General features: G+C 42.0%; 1 protein-coding gene across 1 annotated transcript in view; it reads left to right on the top strand.

The window, feature by feature from the left end:
• The first annotated feature begins 3,267 nt into the window (after positions 1-3,267).
• TBC1D22B (TBC1 domain family member 22B) overlaps positions 3,268-25,223 on the top strand; it is a 68,562-nt gene continuing 46,606 nt past the window's right edge. Inside the window, exons 1-3 of the mRNA XM_052648008.1 lie at positions 3,268-3,439; positions 16,298-16,354; positions 24,830-25,137. Of these exons, the coding sequence (XP_052503968.1) occupies positions 3,384-3,439; positions 16,298-16,354; positions 24,830-25,137 (421 nt within the window). The 5' untranslated portion in view covers positions 3,268-3,383. The remainder of the gene's footprint in view (positions 3,440-16,297; positions 16,355-24,829; positions 25,138-25,223) is intronic.

Here is a 25,223-nt window from a genome sequence, read left to right as displayed (position 1 = left end):
CCAGTGGTTAAGAACCCACCCCCTCATGCAGGGGACACAGGTCTGGGAGGATCATACATGCCATGGGACAGCTAAGCCCTTGGGCCACATCTACCGAGCCCGGGCACTCCGGAGCCTGTGCTCCGTAGCAAGAGAAACTCTACTGCAATGAGAAGCATGCACACCGCAACAAACAGTAGCCCCTGCTGGGCAGTAGCGAAGACTCAGCACAACCAAAAATAAATAAATTTTTAAAAAGTATAAGAAGCACCAGTATAATGGACCAGTCAGTACCTATCACTAAGGGTCTCTACCAAAAGTGCTCCATGCACCCCTTAGAACCAATGATTTTCACCTTAAGTTTGGTGTGAGGGTGGTCCTGCTGCCACAGCTATCACCTTTTGATGGACAGGTGGCTAGGTGGATGACCTCCGTCCCTCATCATTTTAGGTACAAGTTAATCTCTCTGAAACTGCAAAAGGGTTTGAAGAGGACATTCTTTCCCAGGAAAGGAAGGCTATTTTTCAACAAAGAGCATAAATAAGCTTATAGGCTCTTTGGTAAGGTGGACACACCCGCCAGGGATTGGAAAAATGGTTTCTATCATCTTTTCCAACAAAAAACACACGTGAACAGCATAGAACCAAAAGACAAGAATAGTTTATACTCTTCATTCTCTCATTCAGCAAATATTAAGCACCTACTGTGTGCCAAGCACTATTCTAGGTGAGAAGAGCAGAGACAGAACTGACAAAATCCTTGCCTTACATTTACATTCTGGAAATGTGGAATTTACATTCGAGGGGATGGAGCTGGACAAGAAACAGGCATAAAATATGGCAGGTAAGGGTAACACTTTAAAGAAAAATAGATATTTGAGGGGAAAGAATCCCAAGCAGAGGCAGTGGCTAATGCGAAAGCCTTGTGGTAGGAACATGCGCGGAGTGTTCAAGGGACAGCAAAAAGCCAGTAAGTGTGGTTGGAGCAGATTAAGCAAGGAAGAGAGTGGAACCTAACCACAGAGAGTCGTTAAGGAGCTGGAATGCTGTGCCAAGTGAGACGGAGCCATTGCAGGGCACTGAGCAGAGGACTGACATAACCTGACTGACCTTCTAGCAGGCTCCCTCCCCCTCTGTGGGGGAGAATAGACTCTAACGGGACAAGAGTGGAAGAGGCCTACTAGCAGGCTGCTGTAAGGATGTGGTTGGTTTAGATTTGGTTGGTCACAGTGGTGGTGGTGGTGGTGGTGAAAAAAGGCTCAAGGATTTCAACTTCTCTAACAAAGACCATTTAAAAAGTTATCACTAGACCATTTTTTTTTTTTTAATTGTGGATGGGAAACTGACTCAGAAAACAAAAAGTAGGAATATTAATGGCTTCTCAGGGTTGAACAATGTTAGTAGCATCCTCTGGGAATCAGTGTTATTTAACATTTCATAAATGATTAAGAAAAAGGAATATTTTGAGACTTTTCTAGGTACACAAATTATTCTCTGCTTTCCACATAGTGAAATGTCAAGTCAATTGGGAGTGCCTCTTGGAACATTTCTAAAGCTATATAAGTAGGCTGGAAAGTGGTAGATGACTTGCCATGTGGACAAGTCTAAGGCAGTTCACACAGGAGGAGACAATTCAGGGGACATCTTTAACACAATGAACTCTGAACTGTCAACTGCCCCCAAGGAAAGGGATCAGAAGCTGCTGTAGGTTATTCCTTCAAGACATCAGTTCTTGTAAAATCCAAAATGCCAGTAAAAGTTCTGGTGGTTTCAGAATAATGACAAAAACATCAGCTTCAACAAAGACCTCAGGAACTCAGTGCTAGTCACTGCATCCTATGAAAAATAACAGCCAAGGAAAAGCCACTAAAATGATTAAAAGGGTAGAGGGACTTTTGTTTGATGGAGGATACATCTATAAATATGAATATCTGAAACAAAATAAGACAAACATCTACAAAAACATGAGACATTCAGAGAAAATTAAAATAGTCCTTTTCATGCAATCTCATGATTGTGAAATTAGGGGACAAAAACAACTTTAAAAATGGGGGTAATGTCTATGTAGGAAGAGGCAATTAGCGGGCCTATTTAAAAAGGTCTTTTAGAGGGAGGTGGGAGAGGGGTTCAGGATGCGGAACACATGTACAACCATTGTGGATCCATGTCAATGTATGGCAAAACCACTACAATATTGTAATTAGCCTCCAATTAAAATACATAAATTTATATTAAAAAAAGATCCTTTAGACCTTCCAATATGTGGAAGGACTGTGATAGCAATAACCAGGAGTGACGGGTGAGGAACAATCAGCCCACTTCAAGAGTCCTTTGATGGGATAGAAATTATGTGGACTAGGGTGTGCTTCCTGCCCTCTCCCGGCCCCATCACTGTGGTACACAAGCACAGAAACTCAAAAAGGGCAAAAACACTGACAAGACTTTCAAAGGATTCAAAATGCTAATATTAAATCTCATTCTGAGTCAAAACTAGATCGAAAATAAAATCAAGGGTGAAGATTTATAGTAGATTAATAAGGGATTAAAGATGTCCATTGGCGGTCTGAATTGGACAGATAAAAGAAGATTATTTCCTGAACAGTTTGTCCGCATTAAGTTCTCTTGGTCCGAAAGTGACGGTTATTGGTTGAAACAGAGATTTGATCATCTGAATTTCAAGCATGGCACAAGTCCTTTCACGGGGATCAATTATCTGAGGAGAGAGAGGCTCTTATGAACCAACCGTTAGTCACGTGTTGTGTTGAACAGTTAGCAACTCTGGACCGTCGGGTCAGTTATTGATTTTCCTCCACCGATTGAAAAAATCAGATTCCGAACGGAACGAGGGGAGTGGGAAGGATAATAACCAGAGTGTCATTGAATTGGGAGATGTTAAAAATGGGCAGCAACCAATACATGGGCCCTTATATTTAGGTCAAAGATTTATATACATAAATATATATGCTCTTTTCAAAAAATATTTGACTCAATAACCTCATCACCCCCAAAGAAAACAGCACCTTCTCCTTCTTCCCATAGGTCCCTTTCTTTACCTGCTTCTTCCCCGGCCCAGGAGAAAGAACTTTCAGCCCCGCCTCCCACCTCGTCCAAGCTCCGCCTTCTCGGTTCACCTGTGTGCCCAGCCCCTGACGTCACTGTTCGGCTTCAGCGGCCTGCAGGATTCTGGCTCCCGATTGGTCCGTCTCCCACAGCCTGCGCAGCCCACCAATGGCAGCGGCGCTGGGTTGGGGGGGTGCCCACATCCAAGATGGCGCCCCCGGGAGCTGGGAGCGGGTGACCCGCAGCGGGGAAGCGGCCTGAGCTGGCCCTGCGATTGCGGGGTCCTGGGGGCATTTCGCTGGGTAGCCCCTGGCCCGCCTACAAAGCCTTCCCCGGGCCGGAGCAATGGCCGCCGAGAATAGCAAGCAGTTTTGGAAGAGGAGCGCCAAGCTGCCGGGGAGGTGAGCCCAGGACGCTGAGAGGAAGAGGAGATTGGATCAAACCCTTCTAAATCCTAAGCCCTAATTCCCGCGGGCCTGGGGCGCCAGCGATCCAAGAATGCTGGTTTGGAGAACCTGGGCGTGGGGCGGGGGGAGCTGGGACTGCCTGGTGGCGGCAGGACGGCTGTCAGGCAAAGGAGTGGGCGGCGAGCTTTGGAGATGGTTGGGTGTGGGACCAGACCCGGGTCCTGGGGCGTCGGGCTCTTGAGGGGCTTCCCTCAGCCGGGAGGTGGCCGGAGTCCGCGCATAGGGGACAGTGGAGTTGAGTGAGTAATCAGTGTCGGTTCTGGGTTTGGAAGGCTGTCCTCAGAGCTGCTTCTCACTTTAAGAAGAACTCCTTCTTGAGAGGGCAGGGGTCTTCACCACGCACAGGTGGTTGTTTGCACGAGGATGGCCCCTTCACTTGCCCCCCGCCCCTGCACGTACGAATATTTCTCCTGGACTCCTAGAGAGGTTCTGGTGGGAGCTTGAGACCGTCTGCCGGGGGGCGGGGTGGGGGGGGCGGGGGGATAAGAAAAGTGAGGAAAATTCTGCAACTCGACCTCACTTTAAGATATCTTGAGTTGGTCCTTTCCCATTAGGAACTATTACAGGATAACTTAGAATCGAGATGATTTCTTTAGCATTTTCTAAGGATTTGTCATACCCCAGTGGCCTCTTCTCCTCTGCCTGGTAATGCTTCTTGTGCAAATGCATTAAATTCTTTCATTCTAGAGTTGTTTAGGTGGAGAACAGATTATTTCTAAGATAATCTCCACTCCCGTCCCACCCCTTTTTGGTATACGTTGAGACTCTTTAACAATTGTCCATTCATCAGTCTACTATTGGTTTATAGTTTGAATTTGTTTGGGGGTAGTGCTGAGAAGTAAAAGGAGGAGTGTATGTTTCAATCTTAAATTTAAGATTTCGGCCAGCCACAGTCTGTTTGACGATGAAATTCATGATTGATTGTACCCCATGTGCTACCCTTCCTGGCTGACTGATAAAGGGATAACCCTTTAAACCTGTAGCTTTTTTGGTTTGTTTTATCAATAGCAAGAGAGAAATCAGGGTCAGTGGTGGCTATGTGGTGGACTTATTTATTGATAGGATCCTGTTAGACAGTCAGGGATCAGTTTTTCTTAATATAGTAAAAAAATAGCGTGAGGGAATTCAGAAATAACTTCAGATTGAAATGTTGTGGAATAACAGTGTTAATGCTAAAGACTTTTATGTTTTTAGATAGGCACTACTTCCTGCCTACTGATTCCTTTTCCTTCCTGGTCTAGGGAGCTCTCCAGTCTTGCTAACTGCTGTTCTCCAGGGTTTTCCATGGTGAGATCATTAAATTTTGACATCAAAAGTTAGATCTATAGGAAAACTGTTAAATCAGGAAGCAGTATTTGATATGTGGGATATGGCATAATCTTTTTGTGCCTACCAACTGCTGATTGTTACTAACAGTTTTTATTTTCTGTATTTCCTCTTTTGGATTGTAGAAGCAGTCATCTTTTTTGCAGAGCACTATTTTTTGTGAGATAGGAAGAGGGATCTTTTCAGTTTCTTTAAGTTTGTGGCTTCCTTTTTCATTTTGAAGAGGAATATGAAAGGATAGAGGAGAGAACATTTGAGTTCTGAAAGCTTTGGATTATTATTGGAGTGTTATCTGTGTGATCAAGGAGAATTAATCTCTTTAAGCCTCAGTTTCCTTATCTGTGAAAAGAGGATAAAAATACTTTCTTCAAGATTCCAGTGTGGATTGAATTAAACATCCTATTTGTAAAGCACCTAAAACAATGTTTATTTATAGTTGCTCAATAAATACTAAGTATTTCTGTTATTATTAGAGAAAGTATACATTTAAAAGACTACTTCTCTGATCCTTATTCCAATAAGAGGTATTTATGTTCATTATTTATCTTAAGACATTAAAGTGTTGCCATGATTCATAATGGTGTTTAGTACCTTGCTTGTTGAAGAGAAATATTGTTCAACTATGCGCTTTTAGCAAGAAGCCCTAGGAGCCCTTGGTTATGGGAGAAAATCAAAATTCTTTTAGAGAGAAGGTGCTTTGGTGTAAGGAGAATATTAGTACATTTTCTCAAGAATAGAACTTTTGCATTTGTACTCTTTCGGGTATAGTGAAGAAAAACTGTCTGGGTGGAGAAATGACACAGATAACTGTCTAGGTCCATGGCAACTTAAAAGTGAGACTAGCTTCCCCTTTGCAAATTGAAAGGTAAAAATTCAAAACGATAGCAGATGACTTTCAGTTTCTTTGATCATGATCCAGCAACCTTAATTACAGCAAATAGGAATTTTATGTAGTAAAATAGCCTCAAGTTCAAAACAAATTAAACATCCTTCTGTAAAATAACAGCTTTATTGAGATAATTCACATATCTCTTTTGAAGTGTGTAATTTGGTGGTATTTAGTACATTCATCTAGAGTATAAATGGTTTTGTGCAACCATCAACACTAATTTCAGAGTATTTTCATCACCCCCAAAGAAACCTCATATCCATTAGTAGTCACTCCCCCTCCCCACCTCCCTCTGGCCCTTGGCAACCACTGATCTTTTTGTTTATATGGATTTACCTATTCTGAACATTTTGTATAAATGGAGTAATGTAGTAAGAGGCCTTTTGTGACTGGTTTCTTTTAGGTATAGTGTTTTCAAGGCTTATTCTTGTTGTGGCATGTATCAGTATTTCATTCCTTTTATGGCTGAATAATATTTCTTGTCTGCATGTACCTCACTTTGTTTATCCATTCATTAGGTGATGGACGTTAGAGTTGTTTCCACTTTTGGGCTCTTATGAATAAAACTGTGAAATCCGTGTGCAGGTTTTTTGTGTGAAAGTATGTGTTTTCCATTCCTTTGATTATATGTAGAATTGCTTCATATAGTAATTTGATGGAATTAAACATCTTTATAAGTGCTCTCTGTTATTCATAAGAGCCCCATGTGCTTAATATATCAAATGGTCCTTGTGTGGATGCCTAGGAAGACAGGAGGCAGTATGTACCACGTGGTTAAAAATACAGGCTCTGGAAACTTGAAACTAGTAGATAAATAAGTTCTGGAGAGATAATGGACAGCATAGTGATTATAGTCAACAACACTGTATTATAATCTTCAAAGTTGCTAGGAGACTAGAACTTAATTGTTCTTAACACAAAGAAGAAATGTTAATTATGTGACATGATAGAAGTGTTAGCCAGTGTGACAGTAGTAATCATACTGCAGTAGAGCTGTCCCTCAGCATCTGGGGGGAATTGGTTCCAGGACCCCCTTGGGTACCAAGATCTGCAGATGTTCAAGTCCTTTATATGAGGTGGTGGTACAGTTGACCCTCGATATCTATGGAGTTTGTATCCATCCACAAATTCAACCAACTGTGGACCAAACTTCAGAGAGAGACTGTAAGTGTACTGAACCAACAGAATGTACATCTTAAACTTACACAAGCTTATGTGTCAATGATATCTCCAAAAAGGGAGAAAAAATGGAAAAGAATGCAAGCTCTGGAACCTGGTTTCAAATCTCAGCTCTGCCACTTTCTGTGTGACCTTGGGCAAGTTACTTAACCTCTTGGTGCCTTAGTTTCCTCCTGTAAAATGAGGACAGTGTGTCTACCTTATAAGGCTGTTAATGAGAATTAAATGAGGTAATTCATGGAAAGTACATAGAAGGTACTCAATAACATTAGCCATTATGAAAATGCTAGTTGTGATTACAGTAGCTTCTATTTTTATTTGTTTCTCCTCCTTGCTCTAGTTTCAGAAACTCAAATTGAAGAACTTTGATTAGTGGTGTGTCTGGAGCCCCGCAGTGAGTCCTGGGTGGAAAAAATACTGCCTGTTGTTGATTAGGTGGAGGGTTTATGGGAGCACATAAGAGCCTAATGCAGGGTCACTGCGACTGTCAGGGGTTCATTAGCAATGAGCAGTATGGTTTTGAGCAGTGCGTCTCAAACTTTAATGAATCACCTGGAGGGGCTTGTTAAAACATAGATTGCCAAGCCCCACTTCCGAGTTTCTAATTCCGTCCATCTAGGGTGGAGCACCAGACATGGAATTTCTGAGAAGTTCCTAAAGGATACCACTCCTGCTAATCTGGGAGCTGCACTTTGAGAACCACTGAGTAGAGAGCCTTGAATTAGATTGAAAGAAACCCGATTTCTGATGCTGGATGCTTTTCCCCAGTGGATACTGAACAATTTTTTTGGCCATATCATGTGGCCTGTAGGATTCTCAGTTCCCGGATCAGGGATCAAACTTGAGCATGGAGTCTTAACCACTGCACTGCCAGGGAAGTCCCTGGATACTGAACAATTAATGCATCTCTGTTTTGCTGTCTAATAGCATCTCTTACGTTAACACATCCACACAGAACTCTTGATTTCCACATTTGCCCACTCCTGCAGATCTACTCTGTCCAGTCTCACGTAAATAGTCCAGCCATTCACCAATTCCCTCAGACCAAAAATCCTAATGTCTTTCATTCTCTTTCTCTTCCTGCTACATCCGATTCATTGGCAGGTTCTGTGTTGGCTTGTCAGATTATATCCTGAATATGAGCAGTTCTCATCACTTTTACTCCCTACTTTCAGAATCAAACTGAGTCCTCTCTTGCCTGGACCACTGCTGTACCTCCTTCCTCATTGGTCTCCCTGCTGTGAGTGGGGGCTTCCCTGGTGGCTCAGCTGGTAAAGAATCCACCTGCAATGCGGGAGACCTGGGTCCGATCCCTGGGTTGGGCTGTGAGTGGAGTCGGTGCCCCTTACCCCCGTTGTTCAAATCAGCTGTAGTTAAGAGTCTGCTGCAGTTAGTACAGGGACAGGCCATGAGGTCTTCGACTAGGGTAATGACAATAAAGGACAAGTTTGGGAATACCTAGAGGACTTGGTAAATCACTGGACTTGGGGAGTAAGGGAGAAAGGGGGGCTAAAGGGATATCACCCTCAGGTTTCTGGCTTAGGTGGTCAGGTAAGATTGTGGTGTCCCATCCTCAGAAAGAGCCGCAGTTTAGGACAACGTGCTAACTATTCCATGCTCAATTTCCTTATCTATGAAATGAAATCTAGATTAAGTGAGCTCTGAGGTTCTTACTGGTTCTGAAGTTGAGTGTTACACTTGGCAACTCCACCTCATGTCACCGGATGTTTCTTTTCTGCCCTGTCAGTCACAGAGGTATGATTGATAGATAAGAATAGCTTGGGGGTGGGCGGGGAGCTCTGAAGGTAAGTTTTTCTATCTTGTGCTTTGGAAAGTGGTGAATTTCTGGCCCCACCACACGTCTGAGTGTCACGAAATTATAGAATGTTATAATTCGACCCTGAGAGCGCTGCTGATTGAGGAAACTGAGGCCAAAGAGGGAAAAGTAGCCCCAAAGCACACTGCAAATTTCTTGACTCCTGGTCCGCACTCTGCTGCTGCCTACCCCTTCCCTCAGTCTCTGCTAAGATTAAAATAACCCTGTCCAAGCACCTCATCTGGTTCAAGGATGTAGATGCTTCCAGTGAAAGTATGGATGAGACTTGGAATAGGAGAGACAAATGTGAGCCAAAGCTGGGCTAATTCCCCACAGTCTCATCCCCAGTCTTTCTGGGAAGGGCTTCTCCCTCTTTTTAAGGAAAAGTGGGCTTCCCAGGTGGTGCTAGTGGTAAAGAACCTGCCTGCCAGTGCAGGAGACATAACAGATGGGTGCTCAATCCCTGAGTCAGAAGATCCCCTGGAGGAGGGCATGGCAACTGACTCCAGTATTCTTGCTGGAGAATCCCATGGACAGAGGAGCCTGGTGGGCCACAGTCCATAAGGTCGCAAAGAGTCAGACACAACTGAAGTGACTTAGCACACATGCACGTGTGTTATTAAAGTCAAGGAGCTCTTTTAATATCCAGTGACTCTGAGAAGTGTCTGATTCCTTGAATTACTTAGGAGCCTGTAGATTTTTAACTGAAACCTTCTCTGTCATTTGGTCGTTTTTCGTAACTTTAAAGAACCTGATAGTAGACTCAGTGTAATGGTCCCAGCCTGTCTGGGCAGGTACATTACAACCTATTCTTAGCTTGGAAATGCTTTACTGATTAAGTCAGTGACTAGGAGATACTAAATTATCACCGCAGCAGCGTGGATCCCCAGTTCTGGAAGACTTCCATCGAGTGAGCGTGTGACCCTGCGTTGAGTGCCAGCGTGTTTGGCTCCAGAGTGGATAGCTCTGTTCCCATGTTTGCTTTAGCTCCTCTGCCAGTGCTGAACAAACACCTGTTGATCTTTTTTCCTATCAAGCTTCTTGCACTGTTCCAGCTACATACACCAGCTATGCCAACACGTTCTGCGGTGTTGGTTTATTGAAGGTAACAATGGAGGTTGACCCAGACTTTTGCTTCATTTTTTCCTTTGTTGTGGCACAGCCCGTGGCCTTCTTTTCTCCGTATATGCAGTTTGGTTTCTCTGAGATACAGTGTGAATCCCTCTTCATTTTTAGGTATAGCTAGACAGGAGTCAGCTTAAACAGAGACCTGGGTTCTTCATCGTTCCAGGCTTGACTCACGGAGTATTTTTGAGTGCCTGCTGGTGTGTGTCATGCTCTGCCAGGTGGTGAGGGGACTACAGAAAAAGACATGGCCCCACCACTGCGCTGTAGACTCTGAAAGGACTCGGCAGCTCAGCTTCCCCATGGAGAGGATGCTCAGTGTTACTGTCTTTCTGGTTTTTCCACTTAAGCATATGTTACTTTTGTAATCAGAAAAACTGGAAAGCGGAGCTGGGTGGAAACACACTGTTGAGTGAGAAAAGCAAGATGTAGACCGGTATGTATCGTGTGCAGTCTTTCATGTAAAAGTTTTAAAACATAAAAAAAGATATTGCATGTTTATGGATACATGAATATATGTAAAAGTATGAAAACAGATGGGAAGGATTTTGTATCCACTTCAGGATAGTGGGTATCTCTTTGGGGAGGCGGGGGGAACGGGCCTGGGGACTGCAACTGGAACTTCAGAAGTCTCTTTAACACTTTATTTTCTTAAAAAGAAAAAGAAATGTGACCGGCGTTAATTATTTGTTAAGTCAGAGTGATGGGTTCGTGGTTGTTATATCTTTCTCTATACTTTTCTTTGTTTTTGAAAATGTGAGTTAAATGCCTTTTACTCTTGTGGTAAAGCAAATGTTTTTTAAATGTGTGTTGGAGAAATCAGCCAGCCAGCCATGACATTCAGTAAGATTTAAAGTAGCATTTATGATTTAGCATCAAAGTAAGTTGTAAATACGGTGTGATGCCATTTATATGAAGTTTTTCAAACATGCAGAACAGTACTCTATATTGTTTCAGGATACATGCATAGGACATATAAAAACAAAAATGAGGATGAAAAATGCCAGACTCAGTGGTTTCCTGAGAAGGGTTGTGCTGGGGTTTCGACTCCATAATGTCTTATTTCTTACGTAGGTGTTTAGCACCTACCTGGCTATACTTTATATTATGCTCTAAATCTAGTTTACTTAAAAAAATAGTTTATTCTTTAAAAGCAGTGTAAGCTTCAATTTCTGTGTTTTAGGGAGTCAGCAAAGGCATGGGTTAGTGGATGCTGGGGATAGATAGGCGCAGAGAAAGTCTCATGGGGCAGAGGGTGTAGCGTTTGAAGGGATGTTTCAGGATGGGTAAGATTTTTAAAATGAAATGGGGAGAAGAGCCCGGCTCAGTGTTTGAGGTTAGGGTGTGTGGAGGCCGGCCTGCTCTAGAGTGGAGTTTGGGTCTAGTAGAAGCGTATCGCACAGGTTGGTAGGTGAATTGCACATGCCCGGAAGTTGAGCACCTTAATCACCAGGCTCTTTCCGTTTGTCTTCATTCAGTCATCTGGCCTTCTCTCCCTTTTCTGACTTCTTGCCTCTCCTTTTTGAGATTCAGTAAACGGATAAATTATCCAGAGTGTTCCAGGTACAGACACATTATGGTTTAGATAGGGAATATGTTCATTAAAAATCTTAACAGATACATTATGGTTTTAGTTCAGAAACAAGTTCAGTTTAGGCTCTGATACCTTTGCTGATAAAGTCCATCGTTTATCTTGGCCTTTCTGGCTATGCCAGCACTCTGGGCTGACGTCTTTGAAAAAATAGTCTACAGTGATGTTAAGGTCGTTTTCCTGGGTGATTATTGATGGCGTTTAGCTCATGAACCTGCACCATTAGGATTGCTTTTTTTCCTGCTTTATTACTGGCAGGTGGTAATACGCTCTTATGGAAAGAATCTAAGGATTCTTTCTTATTCTGCTACTGTCACCCAACCCAACCTTCCCATTAATATCTTCCTGCAGAGTTTATTCTCTGATCTTTATATTTTGCTAACATAGAAGCTTATGGACTTAGTTCAAGTGTACTCATCTTAAGAGTATTTGCAAATGCTGAAATACGAATCAGAGGCCCTTTGGGTTTTCTAGTTTGTGCTTTTTGTTTTGTCTAAGCTTTCTCTCTCTAAGCCAAACTTTCCTGTATTCTTTAATCCTTCTTTTCTCTCTTCTTTTCCTCTGCCTGGGAAACTGTAAACACATTCACGTAGCATTGTTTGTATTTCTGTGGTAGTACATGTGATGGTTTGTTTACAGATTACTTAACAACCTTCCATAGATGTTCAGAAATCTTACTACTAAAAAGGTCAGGGCCCTACTCATAGCTAAAGATTTATACATGAATATTCCCTTTGGAATCTTAGAAATCAATGTGAAAATGATCAGATTGACTACATTTTTATTTGAAAGCAACTTTAGGATCCCATCTTTATGTCAAAGTACTTTATGTCAGAGGTACTTGGTAAACCTACTTGTTCTGTTTTCTAAATGTTAGTAAGAAATAAATTACAAAGATCGAGGGGAGGAAGAAAACCAACATTTCTTAAGCACTGAGTGTGTGCCAGGCAGCATTTACCTCATCACCTGCTATTATTGCTTAACTACCTGTAGGAATTGTGCTGAAGGACTTTTTACACTTTATCCCATTTAAACTTCCCAGTGCTCTTGCTGCTGCTGCTGCTGCTAAGTCGCTTCAGCCGTGTCCGACTCTGTGCCACCCCATAGACGGCAGCCCACCAGGCTCCCCCGTGCCTGGGATTCTCCAGGCAAGAACACTGGAGTGGGTTGCCATGTCCTTCTCCAATGCATCGAAGTGAAAAGTGAAAGTGAAGTCGCTCAGTCGTGTCTGACTCTTAGCGACCGCATGGACTGTGGCCCACCAGGCTCCTCTGTCCATGGGATTTTCCAGGCAAGAGTGCTGGAGTGGGGTGCCATTGCCTTCTCCTCCCAGTGCTCTTAAGATTGCTTAATTTATTTCTTAGACAGATGATCATGTATACAGTACTAACGAAAGGTATAAAAAGGTTTGCACTGAAAACTTAGTCTCTGCCCCAGGGCCCTCCAATCATCGGTTCCACTTCCATACCACTGCTTCTGAGTCTTATGTGTTCTTTCAGAAATGCACTGTAAATACATAAACATAATCATATGTAAGTAGGTGGATATATTTTATTTTAAAGATTTTTACACAAAATGGAGTTATTACTTTGCGTATAATTCTGCATCTTTTTTTCAATGAGTGTTTCATGTCAGTGGATATAGAATTACCGCATTCTTTTTAACAGATGTGCTGTAGTTGATTTTACCAGTCCCATTGATAATAATCCCTTTTCTTTTAATAGATAAGTTCGACCCATATATATTTATTGAAGTGACAGATATATTTGGTTTTAGTTCTATTTTTAATATTTTCTTTTAAAAAACTTTCACTATCAGGACTGTACTTGCTTTGGGAGGTGGGTATATTCTGGTGTAGGTTCTGATGATTTGAAAGTTATCTTTTTATTATAGTGATTGTGTGTAACTTTATACCATGTGTCCTCAGACAGTGTCTGTTGACACCCTACCATGAGTAATGATGACATTAGTATTATTTTCTGCCTCCTTCCCACCTGCTTTTAGTTGATTATAGTTGTTTTTCTTAGTTTCATTTTAAAATAAATATCTTTAAATATTTATTTAAATATATTTTATATTTATATTTATCTTTAAATGTTTATAAATATCTTTAAACATACCTGTATATTAGGGCATCAAAGAACAAGATGGCTGAATGGCATCACCAGTGCAAGTGGACATGAACTTGGGCAAACTTCAGGAGCTGATGAGGGACAGGGAGGCCTGGTATGCTGCAGTCCATGGGGTCACAAAGAGTCAAACATGACTGGGAGACTCAACAGCAACAACGACATACCTATATGTTACTTGAACTGCCAGTTATAAGTGTCTTTTGAGCCTTGTCAGTAAAAGATGAGGAAAATCAGTCTACTTATTTCAGTCCACTTCTCCTCCATCCCACTTTAACATTTGCCAGTTACATTATTTTTGCATTCTCTTCTGCAACCAGAAAGCCTCAAATTTAAGGCTCAGTCTTCACAAAGTTTTGAAAATTTACGTACTTATTTACTTTTGTCTGCACCGGGTCTTCGTTCTATGTGGGGGGCTGCTCTTTAGCTGTGGTGCAGGGCCTTTTGTTGCAGAGTCCAGGTTCTAGGTGGGCGGGTGGGCTCCAGTAGTTGCAGTGTGTGTGCTCAGTAGTTGGGATTCGCCAGCTCTAGAGCTTGGGCTCAGTGGTTGTGGCGCGCTGGCTTCGTTGCGCCAGGGCATGGGGAAGCATGTGGAGTCTTTGCAGAACAGGGATCGAACCCATGTCGCCTACACTGGCAGGTGGATTCTTGTCCACCACTAGCCTTTTGCCATAGTGTCTCCAATTATTGTATTATCAACTGAAGTTTTGCCTCTAGTAGTTTCTTCAGGAAGGAAGCAAGGAAACCAGATTCCCTGAGTTCTTACATGCTGAAGCATGCTTTTCTGTTGCCTTTGTACTTAAGCCACAGTTTGGCTTAGTATACAATTATTTCAGGTCACTCTTTTTTTTCATTTTTTTAAAACTGTGAACTACTGTAGAAAAAGTACATAAGACAATTGTGAGGTATGGTAACTTGATAAACTTGATAAATAATCAGAAAGTGAACGCCCCGGAAGCCCCCATGTCTGCTTTCAATCACACCTCCTTCCTTCTCCCCCAGGAGATAACCACATCCTTTTATGTTAATCACTCTGTGCTTCCTTTATTGTGTTACTAGTATGGATGAGCCCTAAGCGATAGAAATCATTTTTGCCAGTTTGTGAAGTATGTATAAATAGAATCATACAGTATTTACTCTTTTATTCTTTGCTTGTTTTTTTTGTTCAATGTGACATTTGTAAGATCCATTCACATTACTTGCAACCTTACTCCATTTATTTACATTGCTGTAAAGTGTTTTATTATATGGACACATGAAAGTTTTATTTCTCTGTTGATAGATAGTTGGGTTATTTCTAATTTGGAGCTAAAAGGATCGATAATGCTATCAGTTCAGTTCAGTCACTCAGTCGTGTCCAACTCTGTGACCCCATGAACTGCAGCACATCAGGACTCCTTGTCCATCACCAGCTCTCGGAGTTTACTCAAACTCATGCCCATTGAGTCCGTAATGCCATCCAACCATCTCATCCTCTGTCATCCCCTTCTCTTTCCACCTTCAATCTTTCCCAGCATCAGTGTCTTTTCAAATGAGTGAGTTCTTCACATCAGGTGGCCAAAGTATTGGATTCAGCTTCAACATCAAAGTCTCAGCTTCAACATCAGTCCTTCCAATGAATATTCAGGACTGATTTCCTTTAGTATGGACTGGTTGGATCTCCTTGTAGTCCAAGGGACTCTCAAGAGTCTTCTCCCTCACCACAGTTCAAAAGGATCAATTCTTTTGGCGCTCAGCTTTCTTTATAGTCCAACTCTCACATACATGCATGACTACTAGAAAAATCATAGCCTTGACTAGACTGACCTTTGTTGGCGAAGTATGTCTCTGCTTTTTAATATGCTGTCTAGATGGGTCATAGCTTTTCTTCCAAGGAGCAAACATCTTTTAATTTCATGGCTGCAGCCACCATCTGCAGTGATTTTGTAGCCTCAAAAAATAAAGTCTCTCACTGTTTCCATGGTTTCCCCATCTATTTGCCATGAAGTGATGGAATTGGATGCCATGATCTTACTTTTCTGAATGTTGGGGTTTAAGCCAGTTTTTTTGCTCTCCTCTTTCACTTTCATCAAGAGGCTCTTTAGTTCTTCGTTTTCTGCCATAGGGTGGTGTCATTTGCAGATCTGAGATTATGAACACTTTTATATGTGTTTCCTGATTCACATATCTTTGTTTTTCTAAAGACATATATATATATATATGTATCTTTAGTCTTAGGGTATGCATATTTTGTTCTTCCTCAACATAGCCAAACTTTTTCATAGTGGTTATATCAGTTTATACCCCTGCCAACAGTTGTGAGAACCCCTTGGGTCACTCCTCTCTTGATCTGTGGTACTGCTTCCCTGTCGTGTAGTCCAAGTGGTCCTTTGGGGTAGGCGATATTCCAGTTTTGCAGATAAGAAAGCATGTTGAAAGTGGTCAGGTAATTTAGTGAAAGTTTATACTGGATGCCACAACCTGCATTTGAACTGTATTCTGTCCAACTGTAAGCCTTCCCATGCTGCCTTTACAGATAGAACTTGCTGATAATTGCATAGGGTGCTGAAACCTCACCAGGGAAGAAGATGAATTTTTTTTTTTAAAGAGTAGGTTGCTGTCTTTTGGCTTGGGCATAGTTGTTCTTGGAGATCACCTGTTTCGTAGAGTCCCTTCCAACATTGTGATGCAGGCGGTACTCACCCAACATATCTACCTTCCTGACAACTTGTGTCTTCCTTTTTTTTCTTGCTTTTAGCATCCAGCCCGTGTATGGAGCACAGCACCCTCCTCTGGACCCTCGGCTCACCAAAAAGTAAGTCAAGATATTTTTCCTCTCATGCATGTACTTCTAAAACTGTGGAACCCTTCCCTACTTTGTAGAAGTGACAGTTTCTGCTTTGACCTTTTCTAGCTTCTCCTCTGTTCTGTTTTGGATCAGAAGATGAACAGTCTTCTTACTTCTAAGCAGTCTGTTACTAAGGGTAAAATTAAGTTACATCAGAGATCTTTTTCTTACGTTGGAAGGTGGTTTATATAGGGTTTCTCTCTGTTCTGTGAGAAGGTCTTTATTTGGTAAATATTGTCCTAAAATTGGCTGATTGATGATCTTCTGGCTTCTGAAGACCATGCTTCTGAAGATCTATAGATAGATAGATGGATAGATACACCTCCCCTCTTCCTTATTTGCTCTCTGAGAACCAGGGCAAATAGAACTTAACTATGACGCTGTCATTCTTCAGGTCCTTTTTCTCTTTGACACACTCAAGGAAACCCAGCCAGATGGTGGAGTTAAAAGATCCCTGGAGGCTATTTCTTCCAGTAAAATTCTAATAAATTATTTTCAAACACAAAAGAGCCCTAGTTAAATCCCAGATGTGTGGGTGTGTTTTCATACCCCCAGTTATCACTTTATCATACCTTTCTATCATAGGCCATCGTTCAGTCACAGTAAGTTTAAATGATGGGTCATCTTCTCACATGTTTTAAGAACTTTGGCTTCTCTCTTTTTGCAGGTTTAATCTTAGCGTCTTACCTCTAGGAAAGCTGTCATTTGTAGTGAAAGCTGAATGATTTAAGAGGTACAGAGACCTAGATTTCATCCTTCTGGGGCCTGTGTCATAGTAGCCACCCTTTCTTCCTTCATAGTCAGTGGGGAAGTAAAGAGAATATACATTAAAGTATTTTGAATACCTGGAAAAATACCTTACAAATATGCATTATCAATATTTTAATATTCTTTTAATAACTTAACTGAATGTGTGGTGAACTTTTCTCTAATTCCACCAACCCATTCTTTTTTCAATTTGGCCAATATGTAGAAGGTACAGTCTTCTGAAATACTGTGAAGCATGACTGCTGTTGATTTCTGTAAAATGCAGTTTTGTTTTATCTTTTGAATCAGAAATTGCCAGTGAAGCTCTCTGAGGGCTGGGACTTTGTTTTGTTCACCAGTGTGCCTTAACACCCAGACAAGCAGAAAAGAAAATTCAGTAAATGTTACTATGAAACGTTTATTGCCCTTATTTTAGGTCCTAAGGTACTATTAAATATTTATGGAAAGAAGGAATGAAATCCCTCCATTTACTTAGACAGTAGATTTTTCTCTAACGTGTCTTAGTATGTATCTTGTATTAGATCTTCTCAAGCGGATACATGTTTTCTGTGCTGTTTGCGTAATATTTCCATTAAGTATGGTGGGTTCTATTTCCCAGTTTTACTCACAGTGGACTGTCTGGTTTGTTGGCCAGTGGGGCAGGCACTGTTAATTACCTACCCAGCCGCCTTCCTGACCCCTGCTTCGTCCTTGCTCAAGACCATAGATGCATTCAGCTCTTGAACAGGCAACAGTGTCCTTAGAGCAGGCATCTGGGTTAGTTTAAGCCTTTTGTAATAATTCCTTGGTAATACCAGTGACTAATCTGTGATGGGCTCATCTCATTGGTTCTGGCCAGTGAGCTGTAAAAGGAAAGTCTGAAGGAGGGTTTTTGGCAGGATTTTCTTTTCCAGTCAGTAAGAGATGATTTTGTGAAGAAAGCCACTCTCTGCCTCCACTCACATTTCCTGCTTTTGCATGTGTTAATGTGAAAATAAGGTGCCAGAAACTCTTAACAGTTAACTTGTAACCTGAGGGAAAGACAAGAGAATCGCAGACACACCAGCTCAATGCCCTGACATCACGGTCTTTACGGTTTAAGTGTCAGAGTTGAGTATTCTGTTCTTTTAGCCAGTTCTGTTCACAGCCAGGATTTGTCCATGTTTGTAAGGCAGTGGGGTTCACTATCCTGTTTTATGTTTGGTTCAGAGTCACCATACCTTGCCTGCACCTGTCAACAGCTGAGTTTTCCTTGAATCTGTATTTAGAATGGGCCTTAAAATATCACCATTTCCCAAACTGCAAAGGCAAACTTTATATACTCTTGTTTTACACCTGTTAACAATATAAAACCATGAATGTTTCCACTGGTCATTCAACAGAATTGCATTCATGTGACCAGTAGAAGTAGTTATTTAGCTCTGTGATTTGGGAGGAATATAATTGTCACTGAATAAATTGCGCCCCCTTTTTTGTGTGTGCACACACGGTGGTTTGGTATTAGCACTCGACAGTAAGGGACAACATGTAGGTCTGCGCTGGACCATTTTACAACTCCAGATTGTTACTATAAAACATTTATTGCCCTGATTTTAGTACCTTTGTTGGGACATTTTTATTACTTTCTATGATACATGATTATCGTTCCACTTTAGGCCATTAATTACTGAGTGGTTAATCCTCATCACGGCAGAAGCCTTAACGTTGGATCTTCAATCATCTAAACTGCACAAGCACAACCAGTTATTCCCTGTCTGTGTATATTGACTTCCATTTGCCAAATTATTGCCATTAGTGATAATACTGCCTGCAATAATTTTTATTGCTCAGATAAAACTAGTCTTACCGCATAGTGGCCCCATTGGCCACCTGGTGGTATGACAGGTTTCTAAATTTATTGTTTTCTGAATTGATATCCTAGTTCTAATTCTAGTTTACACGAAGCCCCTCTAGTTATTGACATGACTGGGTTTACCAAATTCCCCACTTGCTTACATCCCTTACCAGTGTCAAATAAATTTTTGTCATATTTCTACTAAGTGAACAGCCATATCAGTAAAAAAAAATCAGTATAGTGTTAATGCAGTCACAGAGTGAGTGATCTTTTATTTCTTAACCCCTATAACCTGTAGCCACTCTTCTCCAAAATATCCTGTGGTTTGTGTTACCATTTAACAAGCTATCAATCATCAAACAACTGAGTTTCTCTTAGTGGGTCAGTCATTATGTATTTGTGAGTTTAGAGTGTCACCTGGACTTCTTAAATGTCTTTTTATGCATCACTTACTAATGCCATGATCTTGGGCAAATTACTCAACCTTTCTGACCCTTAGATTCCTCATCGATGAAGTAGAAATAATAAGGCTCACCTCACAAAGTTGTTGTGAGGATGAAATGAGGTATCTGTGAAAGTGCTTTTTAAACTATAATGTGGCATACAGCTGTAAGGAGGTGTTTGTATGAGGCCAGTTTGGTTGTAACTTTGGTGTAGTTCTGTTTAAATAATTTTGGTTAAACTTCAAGCCACACTGTGGCATTATTGTGCCTTGGGTTAGTTATAGGTTAAGTTGGGACCATGTTAAAATGAGGCAGCCTGTATGCCAGAGGCATCCCCAGCTAGAATCACCTGGATTCATTTTTTACTGTGACTGCTGGGGTCAAAGGGGAAGAGAGACATTTCTCCTCCAAGAGCCACATCCCGAGATGTGGCCTCCTCCCATTCTGGCTACCAACACACACAGCCTGTTTGATGCAGAGAGGAGAGTCTCCCTGCAGAGTTAGGGCTGCCAGCTGTGGGCACGTGGAGATTATAGCTGTGGTGCAGTGTGCTCAGTTTGCTTCGTAACTCCTCTTCCCAGGCTACAGATCCTAGTCGTCCTCATCTCAATTTATCTTTTTAACCAGTTCCTCCAGGCATGGTGGTTAGAGAGTACAGGTAGACCTGGATTTGGGCCCAGACTTCGCTGCCTGCTCGTGACCACAGGAAGCCTCAGTTTCCTCATCTGTCTGTAGGGATAATAATAATAGTACCTCCATAGGCTTAGGAATGAGCATTAGTAAGAAAAGTGGGTATATGTAAACAGTGGTGCAGAGCCTGGCACCTGGTGAACAGCCAACAAATGTTACCTACCATGTACATAAGGGCTTCCCTGCTGGCTCAGTGGTAAAGAATCTGCCTGACACATGGGTTTGATCCCTGGGTCAGGAAGATCCCCTGGAGAAGGAAATGGCAGCCCACTCCAGTATGCTTGCCTGGGAAATCCCAGACAGAGGAGCCTGGCGGGCTACAGTCCATGGTGTCGCAAAAGGAGTTGGGTACGACTTAGAGACTAAACAGCAACAGCGGAACCGTGTGTGTGTGAATTCACCGTATTCCCTGTGGAGAACAGTATTAATAAACATAGGAAAGCGTCAAAGCTTTTAAACCTTCCCATCAATGCTGCCGGCCTGTAGCTCTTTCTGCTTCCTCTGAGAGGTGTCTCTTCACTGTCACGCTTCTCTTTTTTTGTTTGTTTTTGGCTGTGCTGCGTGACTTGCAGGATCTTACTTCCCCAACTGGGAGTGAACCCGAGCCCCTGTAGTGGAAAGCACAGTGTCCTAACCCCTGGCCCACCAAGGAATTCCCTCCTCTTTCATTCTTGAGAGCGGTTCTTGCAACCTTATTCTGTCCTCAGACTCCTTCCCCTATAGGTGATGCCAACCCCTTCCTCCATGAAGGTCTCTTTCCTAAGGACAGAGCTGACTTCTTTAACTGGCTGATGACTGAGTTTGGGCTTTTGTGAGGTAGGTATCTCTAATTTCTAGCAGACTGTAAATGGGCAGCTTGGACTCTCTCGTGTCTTCTCACCACAGGGAAAGACAACCTTTCCTCCCTTCTCTCCTCTCCATTGTGTTGGAATAGTTCCTTCCAATGTCTATTTGCAAAGTGTTCATCTGAGTAATTCCAATTCTTATTTTAGTTTACTTATTTTGAACCTTCATCTGCTTCAAAAATATAGTGAAATACTTTAAATGCATAGAAGGGTTAAAGGAAAAAGATAACAAACACTCATGTACCCACCACTCAGCTAATTTACCTTCTTCACATGTATAGAAAGCTCAGCATCTGTCAGAACCCAATGCTCAGCATAACCCATCTCTTGGTGCCGTGTTTTAATCCGTTCCAGGGGGTCCCTATTGCTTCACTCAGTGTTAGGCTAACCGTATCCAGTCAGTTCTTTGACTTGAATCAAAATTCAGCTTGATTTTGAGCCTCTTGATTCATGATTTATTTAAAGGATTCTTTTTGGCCCATGCAGAGCCGCTTTTAGGATCTTAGTTCCCTAACAGAGATTAGACCTGGGCCCACAGCAGTGAACAGGCCAAGTCCTAACCACTGGACTGCCAGGGAATTCCCTAAACAATTCTTTTTTTTTTTTTAAGATTTTATTCATTTATTTATTTTTTAAATAACACCAAAAGCATTTTATATTGGGATATAGCCAGTTAACAATGTTGTGATAGTTTCAGGTGAACAATGAAGGGACTCAGCCATACATCCCTAAAGAATCCTTAAGACTTCAAGAGGGTATTTAGGAAACATCAACCAGGAGAAAAACAAATAATAACCTTGCCCTCCCAGGCACTTCATATCACTGTTGAATTTGTCATGCGTAGCCTTGAGGTTCACGTGGTCTCCAGGGAGGAAAACCACAGCCTCCTGTGTTTTTGTCCATTCTTTTTTGATGCCAGCTCTTTCTGACACATCTGCCTGTTTGTTCTTGACAGCGGACCCTCTGAGTTGAGTACTGCAGGCTGTGGAACTGGGTTCCCTTTCACAGAAGAGAAGCCGTCACAGTGACCAGAATGTACAGCCTCAGCAGGTCTCCAGAGGAGTAATTTGCCTCTGGGTGGATTTCTGATGAGCAGGTTTTTGTGCTGCGTTGCCTCAGTTTTATTTTATTTTTTCCAGTAGGTTTAGAAGTACTCTTTCTTTGGGGATTGACGAGAGCCAACAAAACAACCGTTTCCAGTGATTAATAAAAATAATATGCTCATTGTAGAAAACATGAATAATTCAGAGAAGTATAAAAATTAAGTGTCAACTATCATTCCAGAGCCCAGAGATAAGCAGTGTTAACATTTTTGATGCGTTTTCTTCCTGGTCTTTTCTGTGCACATACTTTTTAAGAAATATAGAGATCATAAAAAATACATAATTTTGGTTCAATTTTCACTTTATTGAGATCACTTTCTAGTGCTATTAAATAGCCTTCACGATGTGATTTTCAGTGGCATCTGGTTGCTGAACCATAGTATATTTCATCATTTGTAATTTCTAGATGTTTATGTTTGCAGTTTTTAACCAAAATGCATAATACCATTATAAACTGTTACAGATCACCTTTGTTTGACCCTCTGATTCTCTTTTTTTTTCAAACTTTAAACTTTTTATTTTGTATTGGAGTATAGCCGATTAACAATGTTGCGATAGTTGCAAGTGAACAGCAGAGGGACTCAGCCATGCTTACACACCTATCCATTCTCCTGCAAACCCCCCTCCCATCCAGGCTGACATATAACACTGAGCAGGGTTCCATGTGCTACACAATAGGTCCTTGTCTGATTATTTTCTTATGGTCAGAGATTATGAGTCATTTTAAGGCTCATGGTATGTGTTTTGCTAGATTTGTTTTCCAAAAGGTGGTACGACATACACCCAACCTGTGCTATTAGAGAGCTGGTCTCACTACATCTGGGTCAGCACCGAGAGGATACGTCTTTGAATCTTTGCTAATTTAGTGGGTGGAAAATGGTTTCTCGTTTCCGTCATGTTTGAACTGTTACATAGTGTAATCTCATGTTATCTCTTGCATCTCGTGTAATACGTTTTCCTTTACTCTGTGTGAGGCCAGTGTTTGAAAATAAGCCTGTCATATCTTACTCCTTTTTTGGTGTTAGTAATAGGGACATTCCGATGAGCTATGTGAGTTAGCAGTCTGTCTTTATCAATGCTAACAAGTTATCTTTCAGAATGACTGTTGGACATATCTTGGGAGGTGTCATAGGTATTAGACCAGCCTCCTCTACCTAAAGGGAAGAATATCTCTTGGAAATGGGGGACTTCAGCTCTTCTGGCAGAGCCTGGTTTTTAAACTAGAGTTTCCCTGCCTTGCCGAGGGAAATGGTGAGGCATTTTAATGATGTTGCATTCCAGTCCTCAGGTGTAAATTTACATGAGGCTGTATTCTTTGATTCCCTACTTGGGGTATGAAGGATGTTAGATAAGACTCAGTTATAGAAACATCCCAACCACATAGTCCCCTGGAACCAGATAAGGGCCACCAGACCTTAAGGGATTCACAGAAAGAGGATAACTTCAGGGGGACTTCCCTGGCAGTTCAGTGGTTAAGACTCCATGCTTCCACTGCAGGGGGTGTGGGTTCAGTCCCTGGTTGGGAAACTAAGATCCTGCATGCTGCATGGCACAGCCAAAAAAAAAAGAGGAAAAGTTTAGGAAAATTGGACTCGGCTACCTGACTCTTGGGACTAGGCTCTCTTTCCTCAACAAGTTAATTGAGTATTTCCCAAACTCAAGTCATGTACCGTCTTCATGACTTTTTTGCAATACTTTATACTATTATTTATTAAATGCACTTAATAAACTTACGTACTCAATTAGATTTACTTTTAAAACAAATCTTACTAGTTCTGTAAGTGGAAAACCAGTATCATTTGCCCCAAATAGAAAATAACCTTAGAAATACAGTGAAACATAAAACAGTCTTATTAATTAAATTCTAAGCCAGATTGTGTTGCTTACAAAATGTTGAAGCTGAGGCTGCCCTCCCTTTGTTAAAAAATAATCCTAAAGATAGAGTGGGGTCAAACTCAGATCCCTCCTCAAGGGCCGCAGGACTTCAACAAAACAAAACGAGAACAACTTGTGCGTTTTGAAACTCAGTGTTTAATAATAATGCACGTGGGCTACCTAAAATTATCTCCTGTTCTACCAGCAGTCGATGTCCTGCTCTAGAAAATATTTTAGGGTATGTTGCCGTAACAGATTAACTCTGAAATCTCAGTGGATTGACACAACAGATGCTTATTTCTCACTCATGCTTCCAGACCAAGGGAGGGTAAAGTGGGTGTGGAAGGCGGGCTCTGCTCCACATAGTCACCCTGTCATCCAGGCTGAAGGAGGTGCCACCACCTGGAGCCTCGCCAGTTATCACGGCAGAACAAGGCTTGTGGAGAACTCACCCATAGGACTTCCCTGATGGCCCATTGCACTTCCATTGCAGGAGGCTCAGGTTCGATCCTTGGCGGGGGAGTTCTGCATGCCACATCGTTTGGCAAAAAAAAAAAAAAAGGGAGAACGCACCTCTGTTCTTTACACTTTGGCTCAGAAGGGACGGCCTCACTTCTCTCCTCAGCCCGTTGGCCAGAACCAGTAGCCTCACCTAAGTGCGAGGCCTGGGACGTACAGAGGAGCACGTGGAATATTTGGAGAGCGATGCTCTCTTTGTTTCATCTGGTTCTGCAGCATAGTGCTGCTCTAGACGCTTCTAGATAAGGAGTGGATGTGGATATTTTCTCTTTGAAGAGGGTAATGATTGTGTATGAGATAATTTGTAATACTATTGGCTAGTCTGTTAAGAGAAAGTGGCCGGATATGTCAGACTGTTCTTGGTAACAGCGTCTCCTTTCTTAAAGCTTCATTAAAGAACGGTCAAAAGTCAGCACAGTTCCTCTGAAAAATAAGAAGGCCTCCAGTTTTCACGAGTTTGCCCGGAACACCAGTGATGCTTGGGACATTGGTGATGATGAGGAAGAGGACTTTTCGTCCCCTGCTTTCCAAACTCTGAACTCAAAAGTTGCCTTGGCAACTGCTGCCCAAGTGCTGGAAAACCACAGCAAGCTGAGGGTGAAACCAGAACGGTCCCAGTCAACAACATCCGATGTACCTGCCAGCTACAAGGTCATAAAGTCCAGCAGTGACGCCCAGCTGTCCAGAAATTCCAGTAAGTCCGTCCAGCTCCCCGCCATAGGCTCAGCCTTTTCAGCAGAGCGCACTTTAAATAAAAACAGGTTCTGGTGGGGGCATCCC

Source organism: Budorcas taxicolor, chromosome 11 (genome assembly GCF_023091745.1).
Source record: "Budorcas taxicolor isolate Tak-1 chromosome 11, Takin1.1, whole genome shotgun sequence".
NCBI lineage: Eukaryota > Metazoa > Chordata > Mammalia > Artiodactyla > Bovidae > Budorcas > Budorcas taxicolor.
Note: the sequence above shows the minus strand (reverse complement) of the source record. Positions and strands in the feature narration are given on the sequence as shown.